This window comes from Antedon bifida, chromosome 10 (assembly GCF_963402885.1).
Source record: "Antedon bifida chromosome 10, ecAntBifi1.1, whole genome shotgun sequence".
NCBI lineage: Eukaryota > Metazoa > Echinodermata > Crinoidea > Comatulida > Antedonidae > Antedon > Antedon bifida.
In genome coordinates, this window is record NC_136235.1 from 6,024,825 (window position 1) to 6,052,778 (window position 27,954).

The 27,954-nt window shown below is 33.5% G+C and overlaps 4 protein-coding genes across 5 annotated transcripts; 1 reads left to right on the forward strand and 3 right to left on the reverse strand.

Moving 5' to 3' along the window:
* Nucleotides 1-1,299: 1,299 nt before the first annotated feature.
* Nucleotides 1,300-14,839, reverse strand: LOC144853638 (uncharacterized). Of its 2 annotated transcripts, none has more exons than XM_078711377.1 (29): nucleotides 14,734-14,839; nucleotides 14,268-14,452; nucleotides 13,718-13,934; nucleotides 13,069-13,403; nucleotides 12,885-12,977; nucleotides 12,569-12,700; nucleotides 12,270-12,362; nucleotides 11,758-12,150; nucleotides 11,292-11,515; nucleotides 11,003-11,159; nucleotides 10,312-10,533; nucleotides 9,909-10,087; nucleotides 9,462-9,610; nucleotides 8,909-9,093; nucleotides 8,290-8,514; nucleotides 7,991-8,095; nucleotides 7,468-7,788; nucleotides 7,045-7,197; nucleotides 6,442-6,573; nucleotides 5,964-6,137; nucleotides 5,471-5,569; nucleotides 5,148-5,282; nucleotides 4,532-4,695; nucleotides 4,160-4,244; nucleotides 3,858-3,993; nucleotides 3,500-3,660; nucleotides 2,935-3,137; nucleotides 2,756-2,834; nucleotides 1,300-2,458 (listed from the first exon to the last, which is right to left on the reverse strand). In XM_078711377.1, the coding sequence occupies exons 1-29, from the start codon at nucleotides 14,825-14,827 to the stop codon at nucleotides 2,405-2,407; spliced, it is 4,884 nt and encodes a 1,627-aa protein (XP_078567503.1). In that variant the 5' UTR covers nucleotides 14,828-14,839; the 3' UTR covers nucleotides 1,300-2,404. The 2 variants fall into 2 exon arrangements, with proteins under 2 accessions (XP_078567503.1, XP_078567504.1); XM_078711378.1 differs by having other exon boundaries at nucleotides 8,909-9,086; nucleotides 9,458-9,610.
* Nucleotides 14,840-15,637: 798 nt separating this feature from the next.
* On the forward strand, nucleotides 15,638-19,218 carry LOC144853781 (protein fem-1 homolog C-like). The gene is made up of 2 exons (XM_078711605.1): nucleotides 15,638-15,769; nucleotides 16,789-19,218. The coding sequence occupies exon 2, from the start codon at nucleotides 16,800-16,802 to the stop codon at nucleotides 18,729-18,731; it is 1,932 nt and encodes a 643-aa protein (XP_078567731.1). The 5' UTR covers nucleotides 15,638-15,769; nucleotides 16,789-16,799; the 3' UTR covers nucleotides 18,732-19,218.
* A 77-nt stretch (nucleotides 19,219-19,295) lies between these two features.
* On the reverse strand, nucleotides 19,296-21,140 carry LOC144854600 (pro-cathepsin H-like). Its single transcript, XM_078712538.1, has 5 exons — nucleotides 20,962-21,140; nucleotides 20,542-20,623; nucleotides 20,082-20,188; nucleotides 19,613-19,741; nucleotides 19,296-19,512 (listed from the first exon to the last, which is right to left on the reverse strand). Exons 1-5 carry the CDS (start codon nucleotides 21,138-21,140, stop codon nucleotides 19,434-19,436), a joined length of 576 nt encoding a protein of 191 aa, XP_078568664.1. The 3' UTR covers nucleotides 19,296-19,433.
* Nucleotides 21,141-23,077: 1,937 nt separating this feature from the next.
* LOC144854728 (N-acetylgalactosamine kinase-like) lies at nucleotides 23,078-27,741 on the reverse strand. Its single transcript, XM_078712682.1, has 9 exons — nucleotides 27,542-27,741; nucleotides 27,119-27,207; nucleotides 26,801-26,924; nucleotides 26,387-26,624; nucleotides 25,993-26,091; nucleotides 25,590-25,742; nucleotides 24,767-24,974; nucleotides 24,246-24,447; nucleotides 23,078-24,103 (listed from the first exon to the last, which is right to left on the reverse strand). The coding sequence occupies exons 1-9, from the start codon at nucleotides 27,604-27,606 to the stop codon at nucleotides 23,899-23,901; spliced, it is 1,383 nt and encodes a 460-aa protein (XP_078568808.1). The 5' UTR covers nucleotides 27,607-27,741; the 3' UTR covers nucleotides 23,078-23,898.
* Nucleotides 27,742-27,954: the final 213 nt, after the last annotated feature.

Here is a 27,954-nt window from a genome sequence, read left to right on the forward strand (position 1 = left end):
ATGCCAACCATTAAAATAACGAGTTTGGTATCAAAACGGAAAGCCTTTGAGAAAAGCCTGTATGTGGCAACTTTGAATAAAGAACACGTCTATGACGACCAAAACAAGATGTTGGCTGGTAAGAAGGTACTGAAAATGCCAATCGATAGAACCGACGAGAACGTCGTTGAAGAAATGGAAGTTAGAAGTATTAAATCAGTCGAGACGACAAGAATGAAAGACGATTCAAAGATATCAAGATTGGAAAAAGTCATTGCTAAATTACACTCCGATAAAAAATTTGTTGTTGAATAAGTTGTTATGTAGGCCTATTAATATGGGGATCACCAGTAGACAAATATACGTAAGTAATGTAAGTAGGTAAAGTATGTGTAATGTATACGCATAACGTTTTTTAAGCTTGGGCTAATCTTTAATTTGTCCGCCGTACCGTAAACTATAGTACCATAATCTAGATTCTAGAATAGCTAGATACTAATGCATTTAATTACGCTACCCTCCAAGACTTGTTTTCCCGCCATTGGTTGGAAAGTTTAAAAAGTTTTAGAAAACAGACGGTAGGAGGAAGAATACTGATTGGTTGGTTGGTTGCTCCGCCCACAATAGGTTTAGAACGACTAAAAAGTTAGTGCGCTCACTCAACGCGCTCACTGCATCATGCTTTACAACACAGTCTTCTTTTCTTAGAGAGATGGCTAGTCAATAACTTCTCAAAGTATGTTAATTTTCGATTATTAATGTTGTTTTAACATTTTATTTGTAATTTTAGTTAATGTAGAGTAGGACTACATACTTTTACCATCTAAGGTAAGTCCTAGGCCTACTTAATTTCGAAATAACCGAAGGCCCGACTTCTACTCTTTCCATTCCTCTCTCACTGCACGAATAGGCCAGGCCTGGGCTAGGCTGTACCGACTAGAAATTACTAGGCGGATGATTAAACAAGGCTAAAGTAAGCATAAACAAAGTGAATTATAAAAAGTATGTCGGAGTGGATTTTTTGTTTGTCGTGAGCAACACAACTATCAAGCAAATAACTCCATTCTAATAAAATCCACTCTAGGACTAGGCCATATACATAGTAGGCCTAGCCTAGGTGATTTTCAATATAGGGACTCAAAAGCAAATTAACACATCGTTATTAACTTTTGACAAAAGATATTCCTCTGGTTGTTGAAGCGTCAAACTAAGCGTAATATTCTGTCAATGTCTTTGAGAAATTATATATGAGAAAGCAAGCGAGTAAAAGTCGTCATTATACCATCTGTTTTTTGTTTAAACTCACTAATATTCATAACCAAACAATTCTGTTTTCTTGTGACATCATTTATTAAATTTTATTTCTCAATTAAAGTGTTCATAATGGAATAAATGAGCATGATGAAAACTATAATACATAGTACATTTAAAATGGACTTATTTATTATTGTAAATCCATGATTAATGGACAAACTTTTAAAATATTGAACAGGTTTTGTTGCTTATCAGTTTTCCTAAAAAAAATCTATTTATGTTTATGTTGGTTTTTTAAAATGTTTTTATTAATTTTGTGTTCATTTAATTTACTACCTTGTTACGTGTCAGTCAATGATTTTAAAATGTATATCCAAATACATAAAAGCAATGATTATGGACAAGTTATCCATGCATTTGACTGTTCTTTAGATATAAATACCAATTTAATTAAAATAAATAGTTACATTCTTCATTCTTATTATCTTGACCAGTATGTACATAACTAACTAAATTATTCCAACAATTATTCAAGGTAAAACAAAATATACTATTCATATAATAATAAATATATTATTCAAGGTGTTAATTAGAAATTTTAATATAAAAATATTTATTTTGACAACCTCTGTACAGTACAGTACAGTTTGTCAGACAAGTTTAAAATGTGTATTTTATCTATTCATAGTTTATTGCAAATTATCAAATAATTTTTGTCATGTTAGTGCTGTTTTCTTTTTTTAGATAGATACGAAGATACAAACTAAAATTTATATATTGTTAAAATTACAGTGATCAAGTTACAGGCAGGCCTACTGCATTTTTAACAATCTTTTATATTATCAAACTACAATGAAATATAACAATTTCAATATGGTACTAGATACTACTACTTGAAAGACTACAAATCTGAATATAATAATTCTCTCTTAATTAAGGACGGATTCAATATGGGTTTTTTATTTGATTTTTTTGTTATCTTTCTTATTCTTAGGAATCTAAAAAAAGTAAGGTAAAGGTGTCTGGTATACATTACCAAAATGGCTAAATGTTATCCAGTGCTTTAGTATTATAGTACATATACTATAAAACATGCCTCACATTATTATGAGCGTTTTTAGCTAAATAAATACATACTATAATAGTTTGTTTTCTTTTTCATGTTGATGACTTAACTTGCCTCCTCATCATCTACAGTTTCTCCACTCTTTAGTTTATTGATAACCTGAAAAAAAATCATCATGATATTTATCAAAAGTTGAAATCGCATAAAAAAATATTAAAAAAAATTCTTAATCATTCGATGATCATATTAATTATATATAGAATACAAAATGTGTGTTTTATTTTATTGCTTATTTTATATAAAATTGTATTAAGTATATCTCCTTGTTTTTAAATTCAAATATGAATTTTATTTCTGGACTATGTTTAGGCATAGCTGAAACATGATGTAGAGACATTTCCATTTAAGTTTTTTACTAATTTGATTTGTTTATTTACTCTGTATATGTTTACTTACATCTTTCAAGCGAGCAATTTCCTTGTTGTCTGAATTCTTACTGGCGTCATTGGTAATAAGTTTCACACGTGACGCATATCTATTAAAAACAAATATATTTATTTATATTCTAAAGCTCAGTCAATCCCACAAAGTTCAACGAACTAATTGAAATAATGTTAACAATATTAATGACTTACGTTAATGATATCACAGTCTCATCAGCATTATAATCTGCAGGTGAAACATTTACGAACATAAGCGTTTTAGCGTTACCACCGAGGGAGTCCTGCATAAGAAGTGTTAACTTGTTGTTTCTGTATGGAATGAAGGACTGCTCGCTAGAGAGTGCTGAGATGACATCACCCAGGGCGCTAAGAGACTTGTTGATGGAGTTTGCTTCCTATAAGGATAATCAAAATAATTCATCAGTATACATTATGTTGAGGCTTCATATACCAATTAACATTTCACATACAGTCAGCACTTTTAAGCCTAATGTGAAGGGGAGAATCCAGCATTGTGAGCATTGCACCTAAATCCACCTCTGATCTGGATCATCCTCTATACATCTCAGGGCTGCTGCAGTTCAAAGTTAAAAACAGAAAAGGCAAAGATGGAGTTACGCATAGGAGGACAATTTTTCAGATGAGACGATGTCTGTGTCATGCTAGCAACAGCCTGGTATCTACTTAATAATCGCATTTCTAAAGAGCTATAAAGCTATAAGGATAGTTTCAAGTCTATATCCAATAGACTACTAACCTTAAGTTGCTGTGCTGAAGCCTCTGTTTTTGCTGCTCTTTCACTTCCAGCCAAATCAACCAGACTCAATTTACCCTTGACCACAGTTCCAGTGGACAGATTGGTACTTTCAATGATGATGGCCAGGACCAAATGTGAACGTGAACTTTCAGAATTCATCTCTGAGAATTTGAAATAAATACACAGTAATACACATTGTTATTTTCCCACTAATATTAAAGAGATAATGTCCAGGGTAAACATTTTCTTTAAAGTTGTTGCATCTTTAAAAGTAAAATAATTGGAATGGAAATCAATGTACATAACTGATCTTCCATCAAAATACAGCAACTAATAAACTTTTTGAATTCTGACTTACTTGTTGAAGCCACATGTCTGTTTGATGATCCTTGCTCAAACAGACCATACAACTCTTTGTGATTAGATGCTTCTAGCATGACTGATCCATTTACCACTACCATTCCTTTCTTGTCTTTTTTAATATCAAGTTTATCCTTTAAAAAAAGTGGTTAAATTGCAATTAAACCAAATAAAAGTTTTTGCTTCATCTAAGCAGTCGACAGAGAGTAGGGTGGTTGATGGGATGTGGGTTACTTGGGTATTGGATGGGTAACTGGAACGTGTTTTAAGTCTACATAAAATAACATTAATTCTAGTTACCTCTTTGCCTTTTGCATACAAGTCAATCAGCTTATCATTGTACAACTCCAACATATATGTGTAAACTTTGAATGAGTATTTTGACCTGAAAATCAAAAAACAAATGTCATTTTTTAAATGGTTGAACTAATCAGAATGCAGCAATCAGTTGAACACCTTATTTTATAATGTTTGATACCATAAAAGCATTTATGCTACACATTAACGATTATTTATTGTTTTTAGTATTAATCTCTCAAAGTCTCTTAAATAATAAGTAATCAGATATTGCCCAATACTATTGTTGCACTGTCAAGTTGCTTCCATCTGTATGTTTGTGTGGTAGAGCTATTGTACTGATCTCTAATATTCAAAATTATCATTGATATTTACTTGTTTTCTTCAATTACTTCAAAGATTTTCTCAAATGCTCTTGGTGCAATTCCCGGAAACTTCTGATCTCTGTCGCCAATCATTGTAAATGTTTTGCCAGATCCTGTTTGACCGTAGGCAAATATACATACGTTGTAACCATCTACAGCTGTTTGCACCAGATTCTAGAGAAGTAGTACACAATACATTTATATAATAGTTACTGTATATATTATCATCATCTGTTATACTATTCATCTGTTGTAGACAATGCATACACTAGTTGCTTCTATGGGCAAGTTATTTTACCTGAGTACATTGGTTCCTACCCACCAAAGTTAGCGATAAATGCCCATGAAACCTAGTCTGAATGGGTCTATGACTTATCTTATATATTGCATGTCATGGATTGTTGGATTAACCTTTTTGTTTATGTTTCCTATGTTTAAGTATGGTCTTTTTACTTTTGTAATTATTTATTCCCTTATGCTTTGTGGTGACTTTTAACTAAATCTGATCATTTTATTTCATTCATTCTTATTTTTGTTTGTCTCTAATGTATAATATTATCGATGTTGATTATTATTTTTTCCTATTATATATATGTGTATGTTATAATTAACAGAACACATCTTACATTGGTATCTTCAAAGACATCCTCTTGTGTATTTTCTGCCATAAATATATGATCAAATTGGAATTCTTTCAAACCACGCGAGCTTTCCACTGAAATGGTGTATTCATCTGGAGCATTCACTATAATGTTACAACCCTGGAAAAATAAATTAAGAAATAAATACAAATGGGACATAAAGCAGTGGTGTGGATCATTATGGTTGACCTTATTAGAGTGACCAACTGACCTTAACATGTTTTTTGATGAGTAAGATCCACCAGATCATTCATGTTTACAGTTGCAATTAATGTGTAATTGATAAATGTTTTAAAAACAACACTTACTCTCTCTTTTTCAGAACCACTTAATGGACGTGCTCGGCAGAATACTCGGATTTTACCTTTCATGTCTTCAACCATATTGTAATACTTTTTCCGCAGGACCTAAAATAAATGATCTAGTTTTAATTTACAGGTTTAAATGTGCAATTATTCATTTTTATCCTTATTCGAATGACAAATTATCAAATGGATAATAGAATTAAAAGAACAAAACAATTTAATTTAAGCTAATAAACAAATTGGAGTGGAATAATTTTCATTTTCGTGAATAACCAAAAAAAAAAAATGATCTAATAATGAAATAATAATTTACATGTACTGTATGAAAGAGCTGGCTACTAAATATGTTTTATTCAAATGACGAACTTATTCAAATGGGCTCTAAAACAACAACAATTAAAGTAAAATAAACAAACTGGAGAAGAATGATTTTTTAAAATGCATCCATTCCTGGTAAGAGGTTTTGAATGAAAATAATTTATTCACAAATACTTACACGTTCACTGTTGAAGTTTTCAGTAACTAGTTTATTCTCTGCTTGTAATTCTTTGACTTCTTTCTCAAGTGTCTCTGCTTTTTCTTTTAGCTCGACAGCCTGTTCTGCCGCAATACCAAGAGCAGCCATCTGTGCTGTTAGCTTCTTGACTTCCTCATTAGCAGAATCACGTTCCTAAAACAAGCACAATATCAACTTTAAAGAATATGATGTAGAAATAAGTTAACTTAAATAACTAACTAAATAATGTGACTACTGGTTAATATGAAATTTGGTTCTGTAAAGATGCATATTTAACTTATCTCTTATTAGAGTACTATGTTATGTTACAATTCAAATATTTTATTTTAAACAAATTATCTATTTTTTCCAAAAAAGAAATATATGACTTTATAAGATTACATTTGTATGAAAAGGAGGAAAACAGAAGTTAAAAACTGATTTAACTTTAGCATTACATAAACAATGTGTAAATTACTTTTTTTGTTGTTTTAAGCTCTTCCTCCAACTCATTTGCTTTCTTTAATTCTCGTTCAAACTTTTTCGTTTCCATTTCTAATTTCTTCTCTAGATCCTTCATGGCTTTTTCTTGTTTCTTACCAGCTTGTTTCTGTAAATAGTGAAGTGAACATTGATAACTAAAAATGATATTAGATCACTGGCTGAAGTTCAGCCTAGAAATTGGATTTCATTTGACACCATTGTTGGGGACAAACTATTTTATTGCTGTTGATGCTAGGATTTTGTAAAAATGGTTGTAATATGTCACTGACAATAAATGACCTACGTAAGTGTGAGAAAACAACAAGAAAACATAAGAAAGGAAAACTAGACCTGTTTTTGAATGTACAGAGTTTATCCATAATGTCTGTCATTAGTAACAAATAAAATAAAATTATAACTAATTTGACAAAAAAAGTGTGATGTGCCCAAATATGGCAGTGATATGAAATCATCATGTTTATAAATGGGCACATCATATTTGTTTTGTCACATAAAGTTTGATAGTGTAGATAGAGCTTAATAAGGTGGCTTGTATCCTACCAAATGAAATTAAGCCTTGTAATGTAAAATCACTTACATCTCCAAATGCATCAGACTTTGCATCTTTCAGTTGATCTGTCAACTCTTTGATTTTTGCCTGGTCTTCTTGTGCTTTCTTCTTCAACGTTGCTATCTGGTCTTGGAGAAGTTTTAGTTTTTTCTCTGTCTTTGCATCAACTGCAGCACCACCCTAGATATAACAATTCAGATAATTAACAATTGCTTTATTATTTTAATTGTAAAGGTATAATTCTGGGAAGAAAAGATTTGGGAGAAGATTCCTGATGTTTGTATCATTTGCCAGTCCACTATTATTATTTACTGTGTAGAAATTTTATTACCATATTAATTATATTAATAAGCTGTTGGGATTTTTAATTTGGCATGATCTTATAGCCAAGTTAATATGTACTGAGATGTGTATAACTATACATTTAAAAAATACAATACATTATTATACCTTAGCACCCTTTGCTCCAGGCTTCACTGCAGCCCCTGCTACTGATAGTTCTTTTATTTTCTTTTCCAAAGACTTTAGTTGTTTTTTATTTTCATCCTCTCTCTGTTGGTATTTCTTCTCTATTGCTATTTGTTGCTCTTTTAACTGCTTGTCTTTTTCTGCCATCTTTTTCTTCAGATTCTCTTGATGACCACGGTTGACCTCTCTTTCTTTGGCAAGACTCTGACTCAAAGTTGCAATTTCTAGTTTAATTTTTTCAACTTCAGCATTGCCACCAATACTTGACTTCTGCAGATCTTCTTTTTCCTTTTCAGATTTTGCCTTTAAAGCAACAATTACTTTTACTATTACAGCTATTGCATTTTCTATAATTTCCTACATTTCCTACATTTATTGTATTGATTCTTTTTTTGAGACAGTCACATCTGTGTCCAGAACATGCTTTTTTAAATGATCATGTGGTAGATGTTTTTGGATGTGTAACATATTGGTGTAATCAAAATAAAGTTCTCATAGTGCTTACTAGTTTAGCCTGCAATAGTTGGATTTCTTTAGCAACATCTGGTGGCAGCGCACTTAACTTCTCTTTCTCCAGTTCATCAATTCGTTGTTTACTCTCATCCAATGACTGTCAGGAAAAAAACTTAATATTTTAAACTTTAAAAATCATATATTACATTTTCTTGAAAACTAAGGTGTTCCACCAGCAAAAGTCATAAACAATTTTAACTCATTACCTTGTATTATACTGCAGCTTACATTAGAATGCACTTCGAAAAATTCCTATGGAGAGTTAACAATTAACAAGAAATAAAAACCTACATTATTCTTGATTTCAAGTTCTGCAACGAGAGCAGCTGTGCTTGCCTTTATCTTTCCATCATACTCTACTTCCAAATCTGTTTGTTCTTGCTTCAATTTCTCAAGTTCTGCTTTTAGATCCTCTAGTTCATCTCTGGTCTTTTCATGTTCTGATTTCTCTTGGCGAAGTTCATCGTTTGCGGTGTCAACTCGCATCTGCAAGTCTCCAAGTTGAGCATTGAAACCCTTAACAAACCATTTAAAATGTTAAATGTATAGAGTAAACCTTCTACTTGGGACATCCTTATTCAGGGGCACTCAGACACTTTCCCATGAAACAAACATGGGGCAATATGATATGTTTTACCACAGTCAATCCCTATTCAAGGAAATCCCTATTAAGATGACACTATATCGGGTACCGAATTTATCCATATGGGTTCAACTGTGTTTTGTGAAAAGATATTATATACATCTGATGAACATTCAACACATTTTATAAGTATTATACATCTTTACTGGTGAACATTAGAATTAGGAATACAAAACTAGTAGTATTCAGAAAAAGTAGCAATATTCACAGAACGTAGCACTAACTGTAATGGTGTACACTGCTTCAATAGTGAAAGATGGTACATACCTCAATGTCATCATCATCAACATCAATACCAGATGTAATAGCGAGTGAAGCACCTCCACCAGACCCTTCATGTAACTCATTTATTTTTCTTTTCAATTCCTCAATTTCTTTCTCCAGATCTTCATTCTTCTCATTTGCCTCATCAAGTTCTTCTTGATTGGCACCACCACCACCACCACTGACACCTTGAAAAAATGCATCTTAAATCATTTATAATTGTAATCACTTATTATTTGAAGAGACTAAATAAACCTTTGGGAGAATGTTTTTAGTGACTTTACATGAGATTGATATGCAGCACTGGAATTCTAGTCATCAGAAGTAATTATTAATACATTTTGTCTGGTGGAATAATATAAACAATATTTTTACTCTGAAAGTTTATGACATTTGGTAATCGGATTGATTTGTACTGTGTATGACTATGTGAAAATTTAATTGTGTACTGTAGGTCATATGTAAATGATACAACTTGCAGGTTTAAAACACAATGAATAAAGCAATTGTATAATGAGTTAATTTTATCAACCAGCCAATCTAATATACTACATACCAGTGAATGACATAGCTGTAATACCTCCAAATTTATCTGGGATTACTCCTGTTTGTATCATAGTCAATGCAGTAATATCAACTTCATTCTCCATTTGCTTTTGCCGACTAGTTTCTAAAGCAGCATAGAGTTTTTGGGCAGAAGCATCCCTAGCAAAGAAAACATTTGTTTTGTTAACGCACTACATAGTTACTGCACAATATTTAGAATTTTGATTAAGATTTTCATACTACAAATCTAACTACTGATGGCCATAATACAGTTATTTGTATGGCAGACAAGAATGTTTTATTTTAAGTTTTAGAATAGCTACAATAGTCACTCTTTGGTAAATTTATACCAATACTTTTAGTACACAAAAATCATTATATTACTATGAAAGTACAGTACATTTCTCTATGCGTTATAATAACTTGCAACCTAACCAACTTCAATTTGTGTACCTACCTATCAGCTTCTGTAGGCCCTATGTCATGTTCTTCCCTGTACGACATTTCCCAGGCATCTAATTGATCTTGAAGGCCTTTTGTAGCTGTAACACATCCTGCTTTTGCTGCTTCTTCTTCAGTAAGCTGGTTAGACACTTGGGTCTTTGCAGGATCATTGTTTTCATGGATTAATTGAATCTGCATAAAATGATTGTATATTTATTTATACTATGAAGGTATGATAATACATTAATATCATTTGGTTATTTATTTATACTCAATGGATTTTAAAATGTACTGTCGATTGAAAGGACAGGAGCAATTGATATTAAGGAAACATGTGATTAACATAAAACAGTAATATTTCAGGTAAATTTATATATAGATGAAAAACTCTGATAAAAGAAAACACCATCACTTACATGCTTGATCACAGCCTGTAGAATGACCTTTAACCCTGGATCAACCTCATTACTGCCAGCTCCAGATATTTTCTTATTTTTTAATTCGTTTTCTAGCTTCTTGATCATCACAACTTTGTGATCAACAGTTTCTGTACGTTTCTTCAACTGTTCTTCAAGATCTTTGACTTTGGCATGGCTTGCAGCAAGTGCAGCGACAGTGACTGGGTCAGGAACTGTGACCTTGATCAAGACAATTTGTAGGTATGTTAGCATGATGACCAAAAGGAGGATTTAAATCGATAGCAGTATATTAAAAAAATCATCTACTTGCGAATTTCTATTTGTGAGCTTCAAAATGTTGGCAAACGGAGTGGTCAAAATGGTTACACTGCGTCATCTTCATTTACTTTTAAAGCACATTTCATGGCTTCTTATTTTGTGTAAAGAAATATAGAAACATTTTTGTATTAGGCGCTCAACAATTATCAATATTTTGTTGAATTTGAGAATCACAGGTCCTGCCTCAATTACAAATAACATAAAAAATGATCCAAGGAAATAGCAAGAGTTAATTAAAGCCTGAACCCTGCTGAGATTAAAGTTATATACAGTACAACATTTGAAAGTTAGCAATAAGCTTTAACGACAAAACAGCAATTTGTCAGATCAACTTGTTTTTCCATTCACATCATACATACAAAATACTTACTTCAACTGTTTTAATAATTGGTTCAGGGACTTCAACTTCAACCTCCGGTACCTTTCCTTCTTTTAACATCGTTAGTGTTTTCGTTTTTCCTTCCAACTCTTTCTGTTTGATCTCAACTTCATGAAGTTGTGTTTCAAGTTCATGAACGCTGTCAGGTCTTGGAAAAAAAATGTTAAACTTTAACAGCATTTAAGTAACAGATTATTCAGGTTTGTTAATTGTTGTAATTTATGAAGTTTTTTTAATTTTAGGAAATTGTTTAGATACCAGTGATAATAATAAGCCTTACTTGTCAGCTTCAGTTGGTGCTTTTCCTGTTCTTTCTTCAAATTCCTTTTCCCATTTCTTTATATCATCTTTTAAACTTGTCTGTTCTTCATCCATTACTTGCTTATCTGTAACAACTGCCACAATTTCTTGATCAATTTTATCTTTGTTTTCTTCAGAAACTTTGGCGATTGCTAAGTATTGAAGATGTAGTGTGTTGAACTTAGCCTGATACATTGCTGTTTCCTATAAACAAGCAAAAGAAACATTATTTCTTTATGCCATTGCTTTTTCAAATTAAAAATGTAGATTTTTTTGTTATTGTATTAATAAAAAGTTATAGGTCATTTTTTAATAATTCTCTATACATATAAAAAAAAAGACAAAATTGTTTATAAATGAAAAATATTTTTGCAAATGAAAGGTCTTCTGCTGGGTTTTAAAAAAATGTTCAAATTAGTACACCATCAGATTTACATGGTTATTACCTTTTGGGAATCTATCATCTTTTCCTGATACTGATCCTTGTGTTGTTGGATCTGATCTCTTTCAGCTTTTAGTCTTATATTTTCTTCTTCCAATCTTTTCTTTTCCTCATCTGTCATGAGCACTGCAACAGGTGCTGCATACGTTCCAGTATCTTCAGCCACTACTACCGTCTCACCTGGTCGAGAATGTAACATTTGCTGCAGCCGTAATTTCTCCTCTTTCTCTGATGTCAGTTGATCTTCAAGAATCTTTTTCTCTTGTTGGTGAGTTTCTTCTATCCCTTTGAGCTCGGCCATGTGTGCATCTAACATGTTATCATGATCTTTTGAAGCGTTGGTTACCTGCTGATGCTCTGCATCAACCTTTGATGTTAAGTCTGCAACTACAACAGCCTGTAAAAAAGTGATATGAATGCACTCAATCTGAAAACCTTTGAATATAACTTAGAATTCATACATTTGCTACTCCTGCGATTTTTTGATATTTTAAGAAGAGGAATTAAAAGACTTACTTTCTCTTTTTCTAGTCTCTCTATTTCCATTTTGTTTATCAACAGTAACTTTCGCTTTTCTTTCAAAAGTTCTTTATTTCGCTGACTTAAACTCTGCAAAGTGAAAGTACGTAGTAATCGGTTAAAAATAAAGTACACAACAAATTTCTAAAAATCCTGAAACATGAACAATCAACAGTAACAAAGCAGGCATGAGACCATGTGTTCTATGGTTGTAGTATTAATCAGACCTAGAGAATATGTCTTCAAAATGTATCATACTAAACCAAATGTATTCCATAATAAATTCTAAAACATACTTGCAGTGTCTCTTGCCAGTAAGCCTCTCGACTTGCAAGTTCGTCACGGTGAACCTCGACTACTTGCCGAAAGGTTTTTACCTTTCCACGATAATCTGTACGAAGTCCGATGACAAATACATTAAACTGTGCCTGTGGATGATACAAAAATAATAAATACATTTCTGTTTCATTTTTTTTATTTTTGGTTATGAAAGAGTTGATGGTGTAACTAGAACACATTTGTTTGAAGAATATTGCCTATATGCCTGTCAATTTTTTCCTGTACTTTTATTGTGTAGGCATGTACGCAAAAAGATAAATAAATGAATAATACCTGTGTTTCATTCTCTATTGCACGGTAGGCATCCTGGATGTCAGAGACTATTTTTATATGGTTCATTTTCATCCTCTTCATATCTCTCATTACCTAATAAAAATAATTAGAACATTAGACATTATTATTATTTTCTTTTGTATGTAATGTAATAATGAAACCGATATTATTATTATATTCTTACCTTCTCTAATGAATCTCGAGCATACAAAAATGGAACATACGCCTGCTGTTCCTTTTCTAACTGTGGGGGTGGTATTCGCACAATAGACGTTGTTGAAACAAGACTTTTATTGTCATCTTGATTTCTTTCTCGCATCAGAGCATTAGCACTTGTCTCTGGCCCAATATCATCAATCCTATGTTCTGGTTTGGCTTCTTCAATACTAATAACAGTATGCATGCTTGGAACACTGCCTGTATGAGTACCTTGTCCAGGGCTGCGTGTCCTCAAATTGGGTTTGCTGTCTGCAGTTTGGGGCCTTTTTTTTAGATCAACCATACTTGAATCACTCCAAGCTGTAGACAATAAAAATGTTTTTTTTAATGATAACAACTTAAATAATTTACAAACATTTTTAACAAGGCATTCTGGTTTGTCTGTATTTTGTTTTCTTTCATTCAAGGTGACCCTTAGGGAGTATTATATGTATTTTGTTTATTATTTACCAGCTACCTGTTCTCAAGTCAAATGAATAAATACACATGTCCATTGTATACTACTGAAGATACAGTAGATTGAAAAACATCGTTTTGCTGTTTACATGGAAAACAATAACAACAATTGAATTAAAATATTTTTTGTAAAATTCAGTATATCAATTATCTTATACCTTCGGTAGATTCTCGTTTAGGCGTGATAATCTCTCCATCATATGGTACAATGACATTGGAAGGAATCTTCTTGCTACCATCTACACTGTACTTGCCACTAGAAGCTGATGCTGGTCTTTCATTTGGTTCAGTGCTCTTGTTGCCATTTACAGACAACAATGAGCGATTTGGTTCTGCAATTGGTTGATCATCTTCTTTTAGGTGTTCAAGTTCATCCTGTAAAAAGATTAATTTTGTACTTCTATTGTTTTTCTTTTTCTTGTGCCAAGCAAGGCTACATTTTTTTCGATCAAAAGGCAAATTACTAAAAAATAACTGGGTATCATGAGTGGCATGATCTCAATGAAGATATAAATAAAATAAGCAAAAAGCTAAATCAAAAAAAGGATAAAGTAAAACAGCCAAAAAGAAGTTCCAAACTCTTGTAAATTAATATCCCAGGGCTAATAAGAGAAAATGTTTAAACAATGGAGACATATTATGTTATGCCATGTATGTGGATAAAGGAGAAATCTTTATCTTTAATTTAAGGGTATTTATAAAAATTACCTCAATTTGATCAACGTTCATTGATTTGTCTTGATCTGCAGCTTCTTTAACAGATACAAAGCTTCCAGCATTATTTATTGGTGCATCTTCACCAGTTATTGATGGTTGTGGTGAAGGCACCAAAGGTGCTGTTGAGGGTTGCAGAGAAGGCTTTGGTGAATCACTTCCCTCATCACCTACCCATCCTAAAAATATTTATTTAAATGTCTATTATCAATGTCTGTACACATTTTACAAATTCCATTTTTTCACTAATTTAATTTCGCAAATTATAACACTGTCTACTGACATCTTGGAACACTGCTCGTCTATGGCTCTGATCCAGGATTTAGAAATAGTGGGGTCCTTGTAAAAATTGAACAAGTACTAAATCATGCGTATGTTCAAATTAATGGGATGCTACGAAATAAAACAGGGCATTGAAAGAGAGATCAAGTAACATATATCAAAATTCCATAGACTGTACCTTGTGACAATGATGAAGCTGGTCGCTCACTTTCCTCTTCTTGGGGTTTAATTTTCTTGTTGCGTCGCTGTTTTGGTTTTTGAAGAGTGGCCATTCTTAAGTATTTCTTTAAATTAATTAAAGAAACATTATTATTAGGCCTACTAGGCTAGAGGGAGGGCCTAGATAGGCCTACCTATTCATTAACAAAAAAGGAAAAGAAGCAGCTGGGCAATCCCCTCCCTCTACTACTACTAGCTAGAGGCTAGCCTAGGCTAGGCCTACTATACTACTATACTAGGCCGGGCCTAGGCTAGCTTGTTAGGCTAATAATTTAATAATTACAGTTTAGTAGGGCTGCAACTGACTGGGTATGTAATGTAAGCCTCTAGTCTATGCCAAGCCTTAGCCTATCCGATCACTGTTTTCATCTCCCTGTCCTATCCTATACACCCTAGGCCTAGGCCTACTTATAGCTAGAGAGTAGGCTTACTAGCATAATACTATTTAACTAGGGGCCTAGGCTAGGCTAGTGCAGCATGCATAAAATGTGAAGAGTATCATTGTAATGACATCGTCATCGTGTTTCAATGAAGTATCACGGCCAACTTTTAGTAGTATGAGATGGCTAACACTATTAAAAAGACAGCTAAGCCTCTATAATGAACATTTACCAGGCTTTTTGGACACGACTACGTTGTAAAATCATCCTCTCAAAGCTGACCGTGTTTGCTGTGGTTTGTGAAAAGGATCATCGCGAAGAATTAAAATGACGACGAGACACAAAAGATTGTTGTCAGTTGCCTAGCATATGACGTCATAGGTCTAAGTTCATACTTAATTACGTCACAGGATGCGATATCGATCTTCTTGGTAGGCGATAATCTTTGTTGATCGTCGTGTGATCGGGGACAAGTTGATAATATTTAATAATCATCACTTCACAAAGTAAGCACAGATGTAAACACATATCGACTATTATATTCAGTGCGTTGTACTCCCTCTTATATTATAGTCCATTATGTTGGTTAAAATTACTGTATTACTAAATGTTTAGGTAAGTACTCTATTTAGGCCTAATGTGATAAAGACTCATACATAACAAAGCAAACTTCCCGCGAGAGCTAGCTAGAGTCGAATCGCCCTTGAATACACGTCGCGAACTGACTAATTGATGGGTATACTGTATGGTATCATTTTAGTTGAAAAAAGGCTAATACTTGCTTCATCTTACTCATCCTTCAAATTTCTGTTCAAGAACCATCTTCTTGTTTAGTTGCTTCTTTTTCCTATCCTTTCTTCTGAGATGGCCAATTTAATTTAAGTTAATTCTTTTAATTTTGTATTCTAAATGTTTGTGCTTTATTTTTTCTATATTGTATTTATTTTAATTTAATTGCTATTTTTAAATGTTTATGTCACGTCATGTTTGTCAGCTTCGGCTGGATGGACCACCCTCGTAAAATATTGTTGAAATAAATAAAATAAAAATAAAATACTGTTAAAACCTGTTATTTTCCTAGGCGAATATCACGCGAATCGGACATTCCTGAGTTCTGATTGGTTGCACATTTTCGCGCTTCACAAAAAGTAGTTATACTATTTGAATACGCATGCGCATTTTAGTAAACGCGACTTATCATATAATTCTACTAGCAATTGTAAACAAAGAAGCAAGATTGTTACCTATTAGGCTCTATAGGCCTATAGAAGAAATAACAGTCGAGCGAGAGGCTCTCCGTCACATTTTGAAATACTGCTGCACTTACAAATATTTTTTAATGCATTCATACGCATCTAGAACCTTAAATTTACATAAGGACAACATTCCAATCTTGGCTGCTTAATTTGTTTGCTTATGCCAATGTTATCCGCCACCAAAGACCGTTAGAGGCTGCTCCGTTCACACCCGAGTCCAACATGTAAGAATAGACCTGTAAAGCGTGTACAGGACACGTATATTGAAGAAAGAACTATTATCACCTCGGTAAATTCGAGTCATTTTAGAACGTTTTGAAAGGTCTCTGTATGGTAACTTACCGTAGACTATTATTTACCAGTAGTTATTTTTTTCAGACATTTCCACAATGACAGAAGGATCAGAAGTTAGACTAGAAATTCTTCACGCATGTTCCAATGGAAATTTACAAATCTTGCAAGAGAAACTATCAGGTCGTAGCAAAGAGGAAATCTTCCAACTTACCAATACGTTGGTATGCCACACCACGCCGCTTATCAGTGCGTGCATGGGCTTCCACGTAAACATAATATGTTATCTTCTGGACTCATGTGGTGTTGACATAGAGAAAGCAGGCAACGTTGTTGTAAATGACGAACATGTCGACGGTGCACCACCGCTCTGGTGTGCGGCAGTTTTAGGAAGTCTTCCGGTTGTCGACACACTAATAAAACGCGGTGCGAATGTCAACAACGGGACGGTTACATGTTCTTCCCCACTACGCGCTAGTAGCCACGGGGGATTTTTAGATGTTATGAAATATTTGGTAAAGCATAAAGGAGACATTGAAATAAGTACACGATATGGCACTACATGTCTAATGATAGCTAGCTATAAAGGTCACATCGACGTAGTGAAGTATTTGCTGAAAATAGGGGCACAGGTAAACCGACGAACAGTTCGAGATGAAACGGCTCTAGAATTCGCAGCTGATGCGAAAAACATCGAAATTGCCAAACTCTTGTTGAAATACGGCGCAGATACAAATTCTATAAATATCCGCAGCTTTACCCCATTAACGTACGTCGCCGAACAAAACGATTTAAATACAGTGAAGCTTTTCCTTAAATACAATGCAAAATTTGAGATTGGTGAAAAAGGCCTGTCTCCCCTGATGACAGCGGCAGCCGAAAGACGGCATACAATTGTTGAATATTTTATATCTCGTCCAGAATGCTCGAAGCTTGGCGCCATTGAAGCACTTGAACTTCTTGGTGCTTCAGTCCTTTGCCGAACGAACGATACGGAAAAAGCGGGAGCTTATTGGCGTCGTGCTCTGACGATGAGAGTAAACGAAAACATGAATAAAATGTTTTCAATAACAGATTTAGAGAACACACTGCGTGATGAGAATAAAGCATATTCAGAAGCCCTTGATATTTTTGAAAAGATCTTAGGCCCAATTCATCCTGGAACCGTTAACGGGTTACGGTACCGCGGTGCAGCATTAGCCGATTCCGGACGTTTTCAAGAAGCCTACGATCTTTGGATTCATGCGTTAACTAACTTATTGACGTCCGATCGTCTGTTCTACTCCCACACGAGCGATATGCTTTTGTGGTTTGCTCGCGTCTTTAATGAAATCCGTGATGAAAGCAATGTCTGTGCATTTCCAACTTTCAGTCAAGTGTCACTGGTGATCCAATGTTGTGTGACAGAGATAAAAAGATGCCTTCAATTTATTGGCCCTCCAAAGAAATATCAAATGGCGGTGTTCAACAGTCTGCCAGTAATATTTCTCCATCAAATCTCGATCGCGTTGAGCCTAGTTGAGGCAATAAATGTGGGGCCAGATTCAGACGAAATGACTTACCTCAGGAAACTTGTCTACGAACTTGTTCAACTAAATCCCATGGCAAAGGACGCTCGCTCATTGTTGCACATAGCAGTTGATAAAACAGCAAGTAAGATCGGCAAATATGACGTTAGAAAGTTTCCTGACATCCGTGTGGTTAAAATACTCTTATTTTGTGGAGCAGACGTCAACGCCGTTGACATCAATCGATCTTCTCCGTTACATGTCATAGCACCAGATGTTGACACTGATAGAACCATATGGAATGATATAATTAAGTTACTCCTTAAACATGGGGCTCATTACGATATTCGAAACAATCAGTCAAAGACGGCAAGGGATCTGGTCAAAGATACCCATTGGAATTGGTCTGACATCGAAATGACCACATTGCAGTGTTTAGCCGCAACGGTTATTAGACAACATTCAATACCATATAAGGGATTAGTAACCCCTGTTTTAGATAGATTCATATCTATGCATTAATTAAAGAAAGATTAATATGGCATTCAGGTCTGTGTTAAGGATGTGTGATAATAATTATCTAGAATCTAGTAAATAAATAATGTTGTGGCAAATCTTAATTTGTTCTCTAACGTACGATAGCGAAACAGACTTTTAAATATCATTATTTATACTCAACAGACTTTTAAATATCATTATTTATATACAGACTTTTAAATATCATTATTTATATCAACGTGCAATGTACTTAATATAGGCCTATAAAGTAGATTTGGCATACTTGTGTGTACAGTAGTATGAATTCATTATATTCGTTGATCTCAAATGTAAACCTCCTTTGGTTTTTCGAAATTATACTCGATATATAACCATATTATGGTTGTTGCTATGGTAATGATAAACATCATAAAATGTGCATTTGAAATCTCTGTTTTAACATGCTGTGCATTTGGGAAATTGTGCAATAAGTTAGTTGCAATTCATAGAATTGGAATAAAGTTGTAATGCATTCCTGGAGTATCAATTTACGTTTATTATTTTGACAAGACACGGTGGCAACTGTTATTAATGCGTATTACAAAGAAACGTAAACTAGAAGACACTATTGAGAAAAATAATCAGACGGAATAACACTTAAACAAAATACATTTGAAGGCCTACTTTAGCAATGAAAAGATGTAACGTGAAAACCGATATCAAATGTTTTTTTAGACTTTCTGATTTCTATAAATCATGAACCACAGGATACGTTGGGCAGTTCATTATTCCACATACATTTTTGCTCAATTCTATCCAAAAGTATCTGTAAGCGAAAGAAAAATCTCGTTACATCCGAAATTCAGAAAAATTGATTTTGATTATTAACTTGAGATACAGAAATAGAAACACTGAATAGAACGTACCCTTCCATTCCCCAAAGTTTTCCCCAAGAGTTTTTCACTATCCAGTAGCGCACATTATCTACAGTGATGCCATATCCAGTTATCAAAGCAAAATGAGTCACTTCAGATCCACTAGTTGAACAGGAGTCACTGAAAACAAATTATTAATTGCTTTATTTTTGTTTTTTTCCTAATCCCCGCTATGAAGATTAATGGTTATAGGCCAACAGGTTAACAATTCAGCTGACTTCAGCCTTCAGATAGGCACGTTATACTACAGATGGTTCCCTTTCTTAAATGATACTGTACGGTATAGGAAGGGACTTATTGTTGTCGCCAGACGTGATATCGCATAAACGGCTTTTCCTCTTCAGGATTCAATACGATCATGGACAATGGACAAATGAAAGAGATTCCCAGATTTGATGAGTCAAAGTGTATACGTTAGAAGAAGAAGAATAGGAGAAGAATAATTTGATACGATACAAACTTTTGGTAAACGCCACTTTTATACAAGTGGAAATTGTCAGGTACGTGGAAGCCAACAGCCATTGGACCGTCGTTAGCTGCAACGTCAATCATATCTATTTCGGAAACCTTAGAAAATGGCAAATTTGTTATAGTAAAATTGCTTAAAACGCTCTACATACTTGTTAAGGTTTAAATATCCATCTCGTTATTAATGAAAAGTATAGTGTGTCTTTGAACATACAAGAAAAAAAGTTTCTTTAGAGTCCTACAGTTTTAACTTACCGCTGTGACATTGATGACTGCTGCGACATAAGCGATTGTATGTGTGCTGTTAATGCTACAAGTAGTACCGTTATGATGAAGAAAATAACAATTTAATAAAATAGAAATAAACACATCGCTTGTTTTTGTGTCGTATTCTTCAAATGAGGAGGTTAAGTTTTAAAGAACCTTTTCTACAAAAGTTACGCCAACATTACCTTTCCTGTATATGGATAATCCTTAGCTTGAGCGATGCCTTCGTGGTAATAAATGTATTCTAAGCCGTTCGATGCTAATCCTCTAACAAAAACAATAATCAAATTCAAGTTAAGCAGTAGATACTGTAATAGTCTAGGTAGACCAAAAGAAAATATGATAAAATAAAACACAGTCGTCACATGTGACCGTCTGTATGCAATAGTCCTACTTCAGAAATGTAAAAAGTCAATAGAGTACGCATGCAGGCCGTGCAGATACTACTGTGCATGACAATAAGCCAAATGATCGGAAAAATTTCATTTCTAATATAGACTTAATGAACCTCTTTCCAACAATGTCAAAGCCACAAGTATGATATTAATCGTAACCAACGATCGCCAATATATCTATTAGCATTAATTTTATTACTGATTTCTCACCCAGAACATCCATAGTTTTCGAATCCAGAAGAGCAGTCAATAAGCTGTTGTGCAGAAAGTGGAAACAGTGTGTCGAACAGAATAGCTGTTGCACTAGCTAACGAATCAGCAGAGGCAAAGGCCCATCCAGATGTACATGTAGTTCCCTGAAAGGAAACAAAACTAGTAGTGTTGAACATCATGCGACACAATACGATACGGTTTCTATAATTTGGGTTATTATCAGTGATGTACAACACAAATTAAAATCTGAATAAGCCAAACAATGATGGGTTTGACTAGTTAGTCTCGAATGTTTGTGGGGCGATTCAACTTTAAAAATGAAAAGTTAAATTGAAGCAATATTGAAGTAACACTAATACCTGGTCGAATACTTCAGTAACAACTGGAAACGGGTAATCCTTCCAGTCGTTTGATTTTGGAAATGGGCCTTTACGACGCGGGTGATTGCCTTTCTTGAAGTAACAATCCTAGGAATGGAAAACAATTCATTTTTTTCAACATTTTTGAATACACATTGGAAACAACATAGCTGTCTAAAACTGTCTTTCTCGATAAAATTACAAATATAGTTATAGTAAAATTATAATACCATACCAATGGGACACTCATAAGATATAATTTGGAAAATTCTTCAAAATCCATGTCAGCAAAAGAGGTTAATCCCACTGAAAAATAATTGAAAACAGTGAAAAATGTTCACCAACAATAACTTATTCATTTTATGAAACCACGCATTTTAACATTCAGGTTGAATTGATCAGCTAATCAAGGTTATTATTGATCAACGTTATCTTGAAATAACTTCCACATCAATATAACACGATTAAAAATTAAATAAAGGGTTGAAATAATTATAGGTATAAGGCACTGTATATTTATTCATTCAACAATTATCACACGAAAGGCAGCCAAGGGAGATAAAAACATAAACATTTTCAATTAGGCCTACGTTTATATGTTTCATTCTGTTTGTTTTGCTTCTCTATTATTTCGATATTGTTTTCAAATACTTTAAGACGTCTTGCATATTCTTCAGATGTATCGTATTGCTTGTTCGTCTGTGAAAGAAAAATGAATGCAAAATAAATTATATATTAAAGATTCGTCCATTTCCATAAATAAATTCATGGCGTGGAAACGAATGGTTACTAAATTAATACAGACCTTTTCCAGCCATTTATTGAATATCTGCCTGTTGTTTCCTATAGTAAAATTAATTTAGATAGTAGGTTAAAAACCACTGTTTAAAACGTATAAACTAATACTTAATTTGTTTTAAATTCCTAGTGGGTAGGACATAGTACTGCTCTATCAAAATATACACATTGGTCACCTCGTATATTTCTGTATAATTTATGTTCATCGTTTTTTAGGCTGGGGTAACCCGTTTTTCTAGTTATACTTGCGTATGACAACTGATTATTCGGGCGTCTTGTATCATATGTTTTTTGGCTTTGATGTGCCTTGAATAGATGTGTTATAAAACAGTTGTTCTACCTATTGTATCAGAAGGTTGTATATACAATGATTGTTCAAATCAAATCAAGACAGAAGAAAATAAAGGCGTTTACTTACCATCTGACGAAGAAATACAGGAACCAACAATTACCAAGAATCGGCAAAAACACAACAAATCTATTTTCGTCACAACCATGGCATTTGTTGCAAATTATACGACCGTACCTAGGAAAATACTTGCGACTTGTTTTGTGTACATAGTGTGATGGGTTCGCATTGTGTAACGATCGTCATCATAAACAGTTAAAACGGACTTTAACTTGGGAAGCAAATATTGACACGGAACCAGATGATGGTGGATTGGTCGGTCATGGGCGTAACAACGTAAGGCGTTTTTTGTTGGTGGTGTGCAAGATAGACCAACTTTACATTTTACTTCGGCTTAATGCCCGTGCCGAATAATTACGCCCCGCTTTTTTTTATCTGGACCTATCCCCATAGTCTTCCCACGACTATCTTTTATGAGTTTCGAAAGTGATTTTGGGATATTTTATCGATTATGGAAGGAAAAATAAAATAATGAAATTCTGAGATATTTGTGGAAGATTTACACAACACACAATTACACGATGTTTTAATAAGTGAAAACGTAAATTTATTTGCCTATGATGACGTTAATAGTGTCCATACATTAATGGCATATACTTCTTGGTCATGTTCAGTTTTTGAACCTTCTCTTTTCAGTCTGTGAACCTTCTCTTTTCGTCTAGGCCTACTCTTGTCTTTCTGGCTGACAGTGTTGAAGTTTATCCTGTCTCTACAGGGTGCCATGACCATATCCACATGACTTCATTGATTTTGATCAATATACTTTACTCCTGCCTTTGTTTTTATTTCTCATTTATTTAAGTCTTTTGTATCAGTGAAAGCACACAGTAGTCTACATAGTGAAAAATATTTAAATACTGTAACTAACTAATTCACTACACTACAGAAAATCTATTAAGGGCAACAAATGCAAATTACCAAATTTTTGGATCATATCTTTTTCTCCAGACACAATTTTGATAATAATTTTTAGAATGTTTAGTTTAGTATATAATATAGTATTTACATTTTCAATTTTTTTAAATACAAATGGTGTATAAATGGTAGACTATACTGTTACACGTATGTTAACTGGCACATTTCTCCAGCATCTACTGTATTAGTCATTTTCATCTACATCATTAATGTGTACATGAACCATGGTGTGCAGGAAGACTCATTAGCATATATTGGCATAATTTTATTATTAGGCACTCATTACTTAATTCATTATATAGCAGTAATAATATATTGCTTTTTGTTCATTAATTTTATATATCTTTCAAGTACTAGACAATTTCATTATAAATTAAGTACTTTTTTCAAAAATAGACTGATGTAATACAAAATTAGTGTAGTAACAACAATAATATCATTGGTTCAATATATTCATGCTTTGTAAACCACTGCCCCTCTTCCTGGTACAGTTGCAAAAAGCTTAGCATCAATGTTTGATTCACGTTTTGCATCTTTTGAATAGAATTTGGAATGAACTGATTGGATGAAATTTGGAACATCACTAGTTTGGACCATAGCAACTGCACATCCACCCCAGCCAGCTCCTGTCAGTCTTGCACCAAATGCACCGGCCTGCCTAAAATAGAATCATATACCATTTGTAATTGTTAACGATTAGATATTTCAGTGTTTTTTCTATGTCAGTATATATTTTAACTGAATTTTATAATAGTCTATTGCATATTATATTTTATAGAATATTTTTTCACATATTTTACCTGCAAGCCTCAGTCACTTCATCTAGTTCAGGGCAACTGCATTCATACAAATCTCTACAACTTGCATGACTCTGATTCATAAGGTCTCCTAGCAACTTGTGGCATCCATCTTGGGCTTCATTGCAGATCTTTTTAAATTGAAGAACACGACGTGCTTCACTAAATACATGCTTAGCTCGATCATGAAGCTTGAACTCTTGTACTTAAAATATAGATGGCAGAATAGTGTAACTAATTTACTTAAAAGTAAAACTTGGGACATTCCTATTAATGAGACACTTTCCTGTGAAACGTTCAAGGAGCAAGGTATGTTTTAAACCCACATTAAAGAGACACATTTGGGTCACAAAGGTGTCCCCTTATAGGGTTCTACTTTAATTATTGGTTATGCAGAATAAAATTGATGCCACATAGTGTAGTAGGCTAATTAAATTACTTTGATGGATTGAAGTGCTATGATTCATTCCCATGTTATTTATCTTACTTTGCATAAAAGACTTGATAAATCTTTCATTATTTACCATGCAATGTGTTGTCACTGAGAGATGCATTTAGTTCTTGTTCTGATACATCAAGAAGTTTACATACTTCAACTTTGCTGTAAGGAGTCCTTTTGAAAGTGTTGTCCACAAGTTCTAACATTTCTTCAATAGAACATCCTAATGAAACCTGAAGATCACCTAGACGACGCACTTTTTTCCAATCAAGGTTTTTTGACTTTGCCATTATCTTAAATAAAAACATCAAAAATTATATATTTTCCTGGTTACTATGCCAATATCTAGTTCTAATTAACATCCCTTGTATTAAATTAGTCTTCCTTACTGGACAATCTAGAAGATCTTCAAAACCTCTTCTACTGTATTACAGTATGGAAATATCCAGCCGATATCCACTTCCCCTGGTATTAAAATGATTTTGCTTCTATATATCTATTGTTCTTGATATCCATATCATTTCTATTAAACTGGTTTTGCTTACCCGACAAGCTAGACGGTCTTCAACGACTCGTCTATGTACGTTCTATTGTGCTTGTTATCTAGATCATTTGTATTAAACTGGTTTTGCTTACCTGACAAGCTAGACGTTCTTCAACAACTCTTCTATATTCTATTGTGCCTGTTATCTAGATCATTTCAAGTATTAAACTGGTTTTGCTTACCTGACAAGCTAGACGGTCTTCAACGACTCTTCTATGTACGTTCTATTGTGCCTGTTATCTAGATCATTTGTATTAAACTGGTTTTGCTTACCCGACAAGCTAGACGGTCTTCAACGACTCTTCTATGTACGTTCTATTGTGCCTGTTATCTAGATCATTTGTATTAAACTGTTTTTGCTTACCTGACAAGCTAGACGATCTTCAACGACTCGTCTATTGAAATGAGAGGTTGAGGCTTTATTCATCTCTGTACAACTATTACAGATTATGAAACTAACAGCAGGTGGCAGTGTTACATCTGTTGCACTAAGAGGGTTAAATTCTATATGCTTAGCCTGTAACATAATAATCACATAATCAATTTTAAGTTTGCAAATTAAGGAAAAAAAAACTATGCTGCATTGTATGTCGATTCTTTTCATCTTAATCTATGAATTTCATATAAACCATTAACAACAAAGCTCTCTATTTGTTGTGTTTCATTCAGCTTTTTATCATGGCTACCAAATACTGATAATGGCACTACTACATAGTACCACCATTTATTTATTTATTAATTTAATCGGTCAACACAAAATACTATACTTTTCCTGCTTCAGCAAGGAAGCAAATTGATTGGTCCATTCCTCCTCCCTCAGTTCCTATATACTGTTCACACTTGGCACAAATATCTGCTAACTCCAGCTGTAAAAATAACAATGGATAGAAAGAAAAATATTTCATTTCTAGTTACTAACTATAGTATAACTACTGTATACATTTTGGGCTCTTTTGTTTATTGTGGGTTTGATTTATTTTTAATTCAAATGGATGTTTTCCTTTTTTTGGGTAATCATAGGTTAAAACAAACTATTAAATAATATGTTAAAAATGTAGTTACTGTAGTCATTGCAGTAGAATAATTTTGACATGATTACTTACTAAAACATTCAGTAGCAGTAACACTCTAAAAAATAAAGTTACGGAACTTACTACAAACCTTTGGAATATTTAAATTATTAGCATACATCATAGTTAAGCCTGCACAGCAAACTAGAGCACTAGAGCTAGACAGACCAGCACTCTTTGGTACAGTTCCATCCGTTAAGATGCTTAGTCCAACAGGCTTATCTAACTTGCTGAACTCAGCAATCCCTTTCAAACCACATAACACATAGTTAAACCACTCTGGCTTTTCTTTGCTTATTGTAAAATGTCTGATACTTGTAGAGAATGATCTTAACAAAGTAGAAAAATATTGGAATGTTTAGGCAACATGACTTTGGATGTTAATTTGTAATAAAAGTTTTTATATGGACTGTGAGCACATGAACATTTTTATACTATTTTGTAGTTTTAGTTTAAAAAAGTTGATAATTAAATATTTCAAAATAAAAATGTAAATATTTCTTACTTAAATGTTGGATTTGTGTTAACAAGATTCAATTGCTGCGATTGGTTGGGGCAAACGGCCATAACAATATCTTGTTGGATAGCCATTGGTAATACAGAGTAGCCACAATAATCAATATGCTCACCTAAAACGAAGAATATCACAAAATAAAAAACACAGAAACATAATAACCGTAAGAAGAAAAAAGTTACAGAGGTCCCAACATTCATTAATAGAGGGCACTATATAAAGAAATACATCAAAACATAGAGGGTGCTATTATATTTTGGTAGTCACGCCCTCTTTAATTTGAGGGTTTGCAAGCATAGGCCTACTTACCAATTAAGTTTACTCTTCCGGGAGCTCTACAAAAGAACGCAGGTTTACAGCCGAAGTGTGCCTCAAACTTCTTAGTGAGATCTACGTATCTTTTTCAATAAAAAAATGGTTAACACAAATGAGAATGAAAAACAAAATGAAAGAATCGATTACATGACAGATAATAAGTATCTGAATAAAGCAATAATAAATTTGTGTCCAAATTTAATTTTAGCCTTTTCTTTAATAAAAGATTGATATTGTTAATCAGAGTACATAGTATAGGGTAGTGATTGGTACCAGCCAGTAGAAACTTGGGTACGAGTTGGCTTGCTGGTACGAATGAACCCTACAAAATAGCCTAACTGCACTGAAAGTAAGTTCCTGGCTGGCTGTGTTGTTGGCCGTTCTCTCTATCTAGCTAGGCTAGATTAGATAGCCTACCTTTCTTTCATAGATGCATGAATCTGATTACGTTCCAGAACCGGGACAAGGTTATTTGTTGACATTTTAAAACTGAACCCTTTTTACTGACTTTCACATTAAAAAAACCACATTTATGTGTAAATTTATTGATTATTATGATTTTTGATTGCTCATGCGTGGCGGTCTCGTGGTTGCTGCTGCTCTGGTGTATATGGAACGACAAGAGAGAGAGAGAGAGTGTCTGTTTGATATTCTTCTGTAGATCTTCATTCGGCGGTTAAATTTGTCAGTTGTTGTTGTTATTTTAGTAAAATAGTAAAGTATTATGTAATTATAGAGGTATAAATAATTTAATTATTATTTATACCCATAGGTCTATCCGAATAAAAACAAAAATAAACAGAAGGCACTCCCGACGCGCCATACTGACA

Coding starts and splice junctions, on each gene's coding strand:
- LOC144853638 (XM_078711377.1), bottom strand. CDS start 14,827: ATGGCCACTCTTCAAAAACCAAAACAGCGACGCAACAAGAAAATTAAA. Junction 13,404..13,717: donor TAAACGAGAATCTACCGAAG/GTATAAGATAAT, acceptor TATTGTCTACAG/CTTGGAGTGATTCAAGTATG. Junction 6,574..7,044: donor AGTCTGATGCATTTGGAGAT/GTAAGTGATTTT, acceptor CACTATTTACAG/AAACAAGCTGGTAAGAAACA.
- LOC144853781 (XM_078711605.1), top strand. CDS start 16,800: ATGACAGAAGGATCAGAAGTTAGACTAGAAATTCTTCACGCATGTTCC.
- LOC144854600 (XM_078712538.1), bottom strand. CDS start 21,140: ATGTTCAACACTACTAGTTTTGTTTCCTTTCAGGGAACTACATGTACA. Junction 20,624..20,961: donor GAAAACTATGGATGTTCTGG/GTGAGAAATCAG, acceptor TGTTTTTGTTAG/AGGATTAGCATCGAACGGCT. Junction 19,742..20,081: donor AAAAGTGGCGTTTACCAAAA/GTTTGTATCGTA, acceptor ATTTGTTTTCAG/TGACTCCTGTTCAACTAGTG.
- LOC144854728 (XM_078712682.1), bottom strand. CDS start 27,606: ATGTCAACAAATAACCTTGTCCCGGTTCTGGAACGTAATCAGATTCAT. Junction 26,625..26,800: donor AACACAAATCCAACATTTAA/GTAAGAAATATT, acceptor TACTTTGTTAAG/ATCATTCTCTACAAGTATCA. Junction 24,104..24,245: donor GAAGTGACTGAGGCTTGCAG/GTAAAATATGTG, acceptor ATTCTATTTTAG/GCAGGCCGGTGCATTTGGTG.